Source organism: Atractosteus spatula, chromosome 6 (genome assembly GCF_055471065.1).
Source record: "Atractosteus spatula isolate fAtrSpa1 chromosome 6, fAtrSpa1.hap1, whole genome shotgun sequence".
Classification (NCBI taxonomy): Eukaryota; Metazoa; Chordata; class Actinopteri; order Semionotiformes; family Lepisosteidae; genus Atractosteus; species Atractosteus spatula.
The window spans coordinates 25,254,324-25,265,531 of NC_142711.1; the positions used below are offsets into that span (position 1 = coordinate 25,254,324).

General features: G+C 35.0%; 1 protein-coding gene across 1 annotated transcript in view; it reads left to right on the forward strand.

The window, feature by feature from the left end:
• The window catches only part of xylb (xylulokinase homolog (H. influenzae)), a 121,452-nt gene extending 111,783 nt beyond the window's left edge, over window positions 1-9,669 (forward strand). Inside the window, exon 19 of the mRNA XM_088918947.1 lies at window positions 8,709-9,669. Coding sequence (XP_088775073.1) covers window positions 8,709-8,777 — 69 coding nt within the window. The 3' untranslated portion in view covers window positions 8,778-9,669. The remainder of the gene's footprint in view (window positions 1-8,708) is intronic.
• The last annotated feature ends 1,539 nt before the right edge of the window (window positions 9,670-11,208 follow it).

The following is an 11,208-nucleotide window of genomic DNA, read 5'->3' on the forward strand; positions in this document are numbered from 1 at the left end:
TATTTATAATTCTCAAGAGTTAAACTATTATTCCAAACACGTGTGATTAGTTTATGATAGTAAATGCATATGTACTTGGACCTGAATATATGAATGTGATGTAATTATATCAGACTGATAAAACCTGAGAGTTAGATCATAACACATGTTATATTCAAGGTATTTTAACACTGCATTTATTAAATCTGATTTTTGTAATCCCCGAATGAACAATCAGTTTTTCATATTACGGCAGATTATTTCATAAATATATTCTATTGTGTTTGTCATTTGTTATGTATGTTTTTGATGTCAATCAATAATAAATTGTATGGTGTACATTGTTAGAGCTACTATGACTACTGAAGTGTCTTTAAGAATATAGATACAGTGGTTAATACCTGGCTAGGGTTAAAGTTCATAGTTCTCAGACCTTCAAAGCAAGGAAAAACTATGGTGTTCACTTAGTTGTGCTGGGTATGAAATACTGTACATTGATGAAAGGAATCATTTTGTTTATTTTGGTTAATTAAGTTCTGATTAAGTTTCAGTCAACAGTCCAGGAATGCAGCATAAAACAGATTTTCTGATAAAAATGAAACTCTGATTTCCTGTATAGAGAATCCCTGAGTTACAGCTTCTCCTGCATTTTTAGAATAGGTTTTCCATTCACTTTGTAGCATCCAGATTTATAGAGATAGATTTAACTGTAGGTTGTATTCTGTTGGTTTAGAAGGCACCTTTATCTTCTTTTTTCCTTTGTAGGCATTATAGAGGATTTGAATACTTGGTAGCAGTCTATGGTTTTTCTTGGCAGTCAGGATGAGGGCCTCTGGGGTGCCTTATTTGTAAATAGCACAACTTATATGTTTATGTTGCATACTGTTTAGAGTGTGTATTGTCTTTATTAATAAATATTTGTTTAGCCCACAGCTCAACACTCACAACTCATTGTTGTGGAATCCTTGTGGATCCTTAGGATTAGCCCATTTTGTAAATCAGGGAAGAGAAAACTCTTTTAACTTCAGATCAGATCTAATTTCATTTCAGCCTTTGAGTGGGTGGGAGAAATGCATAACGTGAAACAAGGCTCCCACGTGGGACTTTTTTTGAGTGGCTGTAGATCTACATGTGATAAGTGTATGATCCACAAGGTGGATACTGTCCATAAGTCATCATGCCACTGCCCAAGAGGAAGGATATCTGTTTTAGCAGGATCATTAAATTCAGTGTGTCTATGGTGAAGGTGGTAATGATGCCTAGAGATATGGTGGGGTGCTGGTGCAAGATATCTGTTTGAGTGCATCCTTCAGCCCTGGTGCCAATGAGAGGAGGACTTTGTTGCCACAAGACAAGGCAGTGAAGGCAATTATGGGTGAAAGCCTGGAAGGGCAAAGCAGCACTTAACATTGCAGATGTACTAGTGTGGGGTCATCCTATTGTGGGGATTGAGAACTGTAAACTGCTATGGTGAATCCTTGATGGATTGCATAGAATAAACCTGCAAAACATACAGTAGAATGGATTTTTGTTTCTGAGATTCCTAACTGCATATTATTGAAGTTCCTTCTATTGCTTGAAATCAACAAATTAATGTTTGTTCCCACAGATCCTGTTGCTTCTGGAAACAGTTGTATATAAACGGAAGGTTATTTTTTATTGTTTTCTCTATCTGTTTAAAATCGCATTGTCTGAGTACCCAGACCCAGCTCTATGCTCCAGGAAATACAGTAGAATCAATCTGACCACCATCCAAATACCAATATGACAATTCAGGATCTGAATGTCATTCTGGTTGCTCTTCTCTCAAAATAAAATATTATTTTTTGTCATTTAAAATAACTCATATATTAAAATATTTTAATTACCTCAGAGCTTCTATGGAAGAAGACAACAATCGAACTAAATAAAAAGGTAATATTGAAGGCAACCTGGTCTAGAATTATACAACCCTTTCAATATATGTGATTTGTCCTTTCTTAGGCAGTACTTTCTTTTACTGTATTTTTATTTATTTTATCTATGTATATATTTTTATTTTCTTGTTGATGTGCAAGATCTAAATTCCTTACTTTTAACATGTATTTAAATTGGTCCTTTCCATAGTACATGTCTGCATTTATTCAGATTCCATAGTATGTGGTTTAAATAACAGTAAAATGAATATAGTACAGATAAGAAACTTGGATTATGTAGACGTATATATTCACATTATGCAAGAAAGAGCATTTTATTTGATTCATGTTTGTGGTTGTGCCCCTTGTGTGCTCAATCCACACAATAGAGTAGTCGTAAAAATGGTTAATGACTATTTCACAAGTGTTCATCTTCAATAAGATTTTTTCAGTGGTTATAATGGTCTATGTATGATCCCTGTAGTACTTTAAACAACTAGATCCATAGTTATAGTGCAGTCATTTAATTCAAAAGTATTGCCTCTCAGTAATTATTCAGTCATAATGTCCTGTATAAGTCAAACAGGCACATAAAACACGTTTAATAGATGTTTTTCAGTTTGTTCAGAGCAGTCTCCGTATTAGATTATTGTGATTATGAGTGTAACTGAAATTTTTATTAACTGATCATTTGACTAAACTTAAATTTATTATCTGAGGGTTCTAAAATAAATTAGATCTTATATCTATATATTGAAATTAATTTAATATTTATTACAATCAAGCTATTAACAAGTAATTAACAATCAGCTTGTTCTATTATGTGCCAGACTAGTGCATTTACAATCTGAAAGCACATGATAATAAACAGTGTTTTCAAAACTAAGCCACATAAACAGTATATTCTTTGACATTTTCTATTAATTTTGGACATATCTCAGAATCCTGATTTGGTAGATGTTTATTTTCTCTTCAGGCATGTTGACTGTGAAACATTTGTAGACTGTGCATCTCTATAATAATAATAATTCATAAGCAGCTCTCCTTCTCTTTTTCATACTTGTCACACATATGGCTTTCAGGTGCAATGTGAAATGTGCCATGCTGGGTTGGTGGTAGTGCTTTAAATAAGAATTATGAGACAACTTCAATAAAGATTACTTGCTGGGCAAGGATCAGCTTTCTGTTAAAGCATCTGCAGTAATTGGCTGTCTTTCAATAAGGCCACAGTTATGATTGACAAAGAGAATGGAACACTCTCTCTGTTGTACTGTGAGATTTACCCACAGGACACAGAAGATGGAAGTGCTTGAAAGTTTATTCGGGGAATAGCAGATGATCGTCGTCTTCCTTGAATGAGTTTGGCAGAGGTCAATGGGAAAAGGTTCACATCATTTTTTATCCATTGTATTAGGACTTCTTTTTCCCCCTCAGTAGTTTTACTTCCATCATGTTTCTAAATTGACTTGTGAATTTGACATGTTACACACAATATATTTCTTTTGGTACCTACAATAACACATACCAAGCCTGAAGGCTGAAAAATATTTATGCACGGCAACATGTACTGTATAACTACACTATCGATTGTTGTGTAGAATAGTAATTTAATGGAAGAAATATTGTAGAAACATTACAATACAACATTATTCAGTAAATGTGGTCTTCTGCCATAAATAAAGTTTAATAAACAAAATATTACCAGAGTAACATACTATTTTACCATGCTTTAAAATAAAGAAAATCAAGGCATTTAGTGAAAGATACAGTCACTTTAAATATGTGTGTATATACAGTATATGTAACATCATCCTTTTGAAAGATGACAGTACCAATTTACAAATCATCATTGTAATCATTTCAGAGAGGTTATTCTTATTCTTAAATACATTCTGCTTTTTTCTTCAGGTTGGTGTCACAAATTTTCTAGCCTTATTTGGCAATGGGACAGTTTTGAAGACAACTTGTGTTTGTTGCTCGTTATGTGAACAGTAAACCATTTTTCAGATTGCAATTTTCAAATGCAAACATCAGAGCTATATGTTGTAAATGTATGGATGATTTGAAAATTATAGTAACCTGTAATCTAGAATGAGACTCCCTTTGATTCCTGTCCTTTGTTACCTTTTTTATGTTCTGAATATCCAGTCTACCAGTAGCAACAGTATTGTTTTTCTCCTTTTGTCATTGCTGGCATACTAAGGACAGTTTCATCCATGGCAGGCTAAGGTTCTGAGTACTTAGCATTTTGCCTAAAGAAATATATATATATTTAAAAAATCTTCTTGCTGGTTCCCAAGCAAACCGTATTTGTAAATGCTACAATGCATTTTCAAGACATTTGTTGGGAAGCTCAATAGAGTTTTTTGCAACACAATTGCTTTAGTTGCTGTGCGAATCAAACAATGGGAGCCTCTAATGAATTAAAGTGTTCATTATAAGCGGATGAAGGACAGAAGTTCAACTGAATGATTTGCCATGGTGACACAGGTGTATCCTTGCATGCTCTTCCTTTCATTTTCAGTAACTTCTTTATCCTTAAAGATAGTACGTATGTGTTGATCTGACGTCTAACCCAGCAGGCACAGGGACGCAGGGCAGAAAATGTGGTCAGGATGCCAGTCCTTCAAAGGGCATCTAGACATAGACACATACAATTTAGCAATCCTAGTTAATCTGGACAGCATGTGTGTGTGGGTCTGTGGGAAAAAGCCAAAGAACACAGAGAAACTCCAGTGCCATCACATGGAGAATATGCAAACCCTATACAGAAGGTGCCCTAGTCTGGAAGTAAACCCATGACCTAAGAACTATGAGGCAGCCGTGTTAACTGCCATGGCACTGGGCTGCCCCTGAAATGCAGTATTAATAGTAAAGACAGACTTGTATTATAATTTGCAAGAGAGGGAAAAAGCAGGTGGGGGAAGCAATGAATTGTACTGTTAATTTAATTTTCCAGTCATTGAACACTGCAAGCTCTGATTAACCACATTGTAAATAGCTGAAGTGAATTGTAAAACAATATGAATAAACCACAACAGGAAACATTGAGTTTTCATCACCTGCCTTTTGCTGAGGCAGGCAGACATAGGACATACTAATTTAAAAGCATGTAAAACTGTTGTCACTGAGTTTAAAAAGCCTGGAATTAAAGATGCTCACCTACTGCACTGTAGTATTGAAGTATTCAACTGGAAATCTTACATGAGTTATTGAGAAAATATAGTTGTGTTAATACCACAATTTGTAATGTGTTGAAATGAAAATTCCCCTTAAAAATTCAAGGAATTTTCACTACTTGATCTATTAATGTAAGGGCTGTAGTCACCTGGGTGAGTGTTTCACTTCAATGGTGGATAGGGTTGGTCCATTCCTATTAGTAGAAAATGATATACCTTGGATCATTTATGTTCTATAAATACAATAAATTATTTTCAGTGTAAATATTTTTATTTTTATTTTTGCAAAGAATGTAATCTCCATTATCAATAAATAATACACTGTTATGCTAACAATAATTTTTTTGCTCCATTCAAGAGATACTGTAAGTGGATTTTAAGAGCTGCTAAAAATGTTATAAAAAAGGTAAAGAAAATCAAAGTGCATAAGCAGAGTGTTGACTTGATGTAAAATGACAGCTTCTCCTCAACCACAGAGATGAGCTCATATACAGTATCTCCTTTTTTCCCAGTGACTTGTCAAAAATAAAAGCCTGTCTGATCATCTACATGTGTAATACTGTGGGTTTCCAGGCACAGGCGACCACGGTGTGCGATTCGCTGGCCAAAGATGATTGACACTGTGTGCACAAGTGGCACTTGTGGTGGATTAGTTGTGAGTGAAACGATTGCTTCATTTAATCTCTGTACTGTGCATGTTGAAATCCGCTTAATATGGAATTTTACGACTAAAGGGAAATTTTAGTAGCTGAGCAAAAAAATAACAGGAGCATAATGTCTCTGAATGTCATAAACTGTTTTAATTTATGAATATAAATATATTATACATACTGTATATGGCTGATAGTGTCAGTTGAAATAAAAAATACACAACAGTATCCCACTTTCTTCATAAACATTTTATGCATCAAAGTCAGTCTTTCACTCAGTCACTTATTGTATTTTGGAAAAGTTTTGTCATGCTCTTTCTGACAATATTACATTTCTAGACATTATAAAATGCTATAATTAAACAATATTAATTTAAGGATCTAAATATAATATATTTCTTTGACTCATTCGCTTGTGATTTTTATATATTCGGCTATGTAAGAAACAAACCAAAAGTAATTCTCTGATCAGACTTCGAGCCGCCTGGGTGCAGTGCGCTACATTACAGTCCATTGCCCATTACCACTATAAGAACAATAAACCTGAAAGAGGCACATCACGTTCACAAGCTACAGTATAATAATAAACATTTTTATATATTCAACTGAGCAATCTTGCTTTTATAAAATATACCTACTTTGTTTTTCCCCCAATGTTTAACATGCTATAATACTTAACTTAAATTCTGTAACTGGAAAAAGGTTGCCCCTCAGCATTGACTGGGATTCAAAACCAGACGTTTTCTGGTGATAGCTCAAATGCTCCACACACCATGTTAAGTTTTCACTCCTCCATCTGGTGGTTTTACAAAGTAGTGCAGCCCCGCAACTGAGTATTTCTAAAAAGCTGCGGTATGCTGCTGTGCAGTCTGAATGGCGGGATCTGTAAATCTAGACTTTGCTGTCTTCATGTAGTGAGGAAGCAAATGCCAGTAGCCTTTGGTGTAACAATTTGTCTCAGTCGCATCTTGGCAGACACAGTAGGCTCACCCCCAACCTGGATGAGGTCCCAGCCACTCTAGGCAAGATCACAGTGTTGCACTCAGAAGTGGCAAATGTGATAACTATTTTTATTTGTCAGATTAAAGTTGGTAATGCAGTGGCCACCCTTAAATACTGTATACTTTACAAACAAGTTTGGATTAAAACAATGCTGATAATGTTAGAATTTTATTGATATAATGAAACACATAAAAAGAGACATGTGTACTGTATGTCTGTTTATATGTCTCCTATACACTACTGTAGTAGGATATGATACAGCAGTGGCCCCTAATCCCGGTCTTATAGGGCAGTTGTGTGTACAAGTTATGAGTCCTTATCAGCACTTCAGGTTGCTGGTGTTTTAAAGAGGACTTTAAAAGATACAGATACACTGGCACTTCAGGAACAGGACTGGAGAGACCCCATGTTGTTAAGTACACTTTTCTGAGCATGAAGTAACGATGCTTACACTTATATAGCGCTTTCTGGACACTCCACTCAAAGCACACATTACAGGTAATGACAGGGACCTCCACCACCACCAATGTGCAGCATCCACCTGGATGATGCGATGGCAGCCATAGTGCACCGGAACGCTCACCACACATCAGCTATCAGTGGGGAGGAGAGCAGAGTAATGAAGCCAATTCATAGATGGGGATTATTAGGAGGCCATGATTGGTAAGGGGAAATTACCAATTTACCAATGGGAAATTAGGCCAGGACGCCGGGGTTACACTCTTTTCGAGAGACGCCCTGGGATTTTTAATTAATAAAGTCAGGACCTCCATTTTACATCTCATCCAAAGGATGGTGCCTGTTTACGGTATAGTGTCCCCGTCACTATACTGGGGCATTAGGACCCACATGGACCGCAGGGTGAGCACCCCCTGCTGGCCCCACTAACACCTCTTCCAGCAGAAACCTTAGTTTTCCCAGGAGGTCTCCCATCCAGGTACTGACCAGGGTCACACCTGCTTAGCTTCAGTGGGCTGCCAGTTGTGAGTTGCAGGGTGATATGGCTGCTGGCCATAATTATACATTACCCAGAGGGGTACAGCTTCAGTGGAGGATGATATGGATCCCCTATTGTATTGTATGTAAAACACTCTGTAAATTGCAATAAATTATTATTGAAAATTTAACATTCATTTAACTTATGTTTTGAAGCTTATTTTTAGTTGTACAGTATTATTGTACCACACGATAGTCTGCTATATTTTGAATTCTCTCAGGATTTATTTTGATAAATTAATTTTTATTGGGTGATTTGTATTAACACTTAGTTTTTTAACTTATTGCTCAGTATCCTTTCAGAAACACTTAGAATTTAATGTGCTTTCATCCCCTGGAAGAGACAGCAAGACATATATTTCCACAGATAATACACATGACTAGTTGCTCATTCAAATCAATACTTTTCCTATGCCTTTTTCTGTTCTCTCAGAAGTCACCCTACTTTGTTTAGGTAATCCAATATTGTGTCTCCTTTGCCATCAATTAAGCTATGCTAGGTAAGTAACTAGGGCAATACATGTCTATTTTTAATCTCCTTGATGAGACTATACGTATGGGGTACTACAATTTCATTTTAATTACGGAGTAGAAGAAATAATGACCAAGACATAAAAACTGTGGCTTGGGTACAGAAAAAAAAAGTCTACTGAATCTGATTCACAAGAAGATATCAAAAAACATTAATTAAGCTGACAAATGTAGTAAATACAGTAGATGCAGTCTGATAAAATGTGTAAAATTATTTTCATTTCGGGAACACTAGTTGAAACAGAATTAGTATTTTCAAAACTGTTTTTCATTATACTGCCTGTTTATTATTTTCCTTATATTAGCTTCCTTTTCACCTGGTATTTACTATAACAACATTAGTCTTCCATATTCTTCAATTGGACAGATAAAAATGAAAACAAACACAAAGCCATGTATTCACTCATTCACCTCCAATTGCCGCCTCTTGCACCATCCTTCTCTTTTAATAATCTTTTGTTGTATTTGTTTTCCAGGTGTTTGAGCCATTGCTGAAGCGATATGCAGACCTGGAGAAGAAAGTCTTCCTGGAATCAAAGCAATGAACTCAAACAACTACTTCTCTCCTGTGTACCTTATTGATTTACAAGTTAAAAAATAAATAACTAAATATACATATATCAAAAATTAAAATATGAAAAGGGAAAAAGTACAGATTATACAGTATATGGTATATACACTTTAACCATTTTAGCTGGAATTCATTTAGAGGCACAGCTTATGTTCAATGTTTAAATGTTTAGTAGCAAATATTTGCACTGGTTGGAAATCTCTCTTGTTCATGTGCAAATCTTCCTTTTAGTGATGTTGTGAAAAGGGTGAATAAGATCATATTCATAACAATTGGTTTCTTTCACTAAAAAAAATACAATGGAACCTATGAGATGGTAGCAGTGGGCATATTGGTTGATTTTCACTTTCATGTGTTATTAGTAGTGCTTCATGCTGTCATCTGTGAAATTTAATTTTGTATTGTTAGAGAAATAAAAGCCTCCTTTTATGTGAATGAAATTGTCATATTCATGGTAGCAAGCACAAAGTAGGCTAGTTTAAACATTTTCTGCTATGTATTCGTAAACTGCATTTGCACAGCACTTTTATTGTAGTCATTTTATTAATAATTCACAATGTACTGGAAACTGCAATCCATTTCCATACCAAATATAAAATCATGCTCACCTTTAATAAATGATACAGTATATACTGTAACTGAAACTTCAGACTATTTTGTGCTTAATGTTTCATTTTGTCTGTTCTTTACACCAAATCAAAAACTATTTAGAGCTTAGTTGAATGGGTCATATATAATAAATGTAACAAAATGTCTTTAAGGATGAAAATGTCTACATTGTAATTAATAACATTGTGTTTAAGAATTTTGCTTTGTATCTTTTGTTAAAGAAAAAATATCCATGCATTAAACAGCAATTTTAAATGCCGTTTTATTTTCATCTCTAAGACAAATCTAGGTAATTAATACTCTTGTACTCTTTACTCAGAATTAAAAGTAATTTACATTACTTGCAAAATTGCAATTGCAAAATTACAATCATTTTTGTTGTGGATGCAGTGACATTAATCCGACATGACAAACTTCAATTTGGTAGTGGTAACCAAACTGATCCAGCCATTTATTAAGAGAATAGAAATGTTCCAGAAGAAAATAGACCATCTTGCCTATCTAACCCACTTGGGTTGCTAACAACTGATTGATCCAAGGATCTCCTGAAATAAAGTGATATCAGGTTTACTAATCTTCTTTTTTAGGAATCGATAGATACTAATGTTTAATATTTAAAAAAAAATATTTAATGAAGAAAAACTCAGTTTGTTCTTGATTTTTTTCCATGATAAAAATGATTCTATAGACTGTAATGCAGTGGTTTTCAAGTAGGGGCACACCTACTGCTAGAGGGGTACTTTATACTATCACACTGGGTAGAGTAGAGGACAGAAGAACAATAATTCAAACATATTTATGAAGATGTATGTACCTCCTGGAATGTCTGACCAGATGTTCTAGCGAACAGCAGAAGTACAACAAAAAGAAAGAATATGGTCTTATATGATCTTTGCAAAAAATGTTTTCATACTGTAACTCACAGATGCTTGATTTCAATTGTGCATGTTACAGTATACATCCATGTGACTACAGTTGACTGCACAAAATAAATTAAGTATTATTTATTCAGATTCTGTGAGTTTTAACTCCAAATGATGCAACAGAATTGTTTGGCTGGAGTATTATTTGGTATGGTATTGTAACGCTACGGGGTTCACATGGGCGCCCTCGTCTGCTGCCGCATCAGGTCGGCCCCCCACCGTCGGGGAGTCGAACCCAGGCCTCCGCTGTTACTCAACAGGGATCCAGCCTGTTGAGCTAAAGAGAGATCTCCCTCCAGCCCAGTGGCTGTGGGCCCTGCTATTACAGGGAAGAGAAAAAAGAAAAGTACATGAAGGAAACAAACCAACATGCAGTAACTGCAGAGCAACTCAAAATTCATAAGTAAAGTGATGATTACTTGCAGTGTAAACTTACAGTATGTGCTTATGTTATGAAGATAAACCAAAAATCAAGTGTGTAATTTGCCTTAAGGTGTTTTCTAATGCACACATTAAACTATTTTAAAACATCAATCTTTACTTGCATATGTCAAAAAGCATTTGAAAATGGGATCTTCAAACTTAGTCTAAAAACCAACTCTATACTTTGAAACACTCAAACATTTCAAACAGCAAAAAAATCATTTTTACTTTTAATATTTAGTAAAAGTGCTCTGAAGGCCTCCTTTTGATATTACATTGGATTTCCATATTTAACAAAATCCATTCATATTGGTAAATCATGGTTATTCCTGCTGCGGTGGACATCTGTAATGTTTGACAGTGAACAAGTACAGTTGGTCTCATAAAAATATACTGATTTCAAATTGGCTCTAAACATTTCAGAAATGACAGAGACCAAGGTAAGAGGTT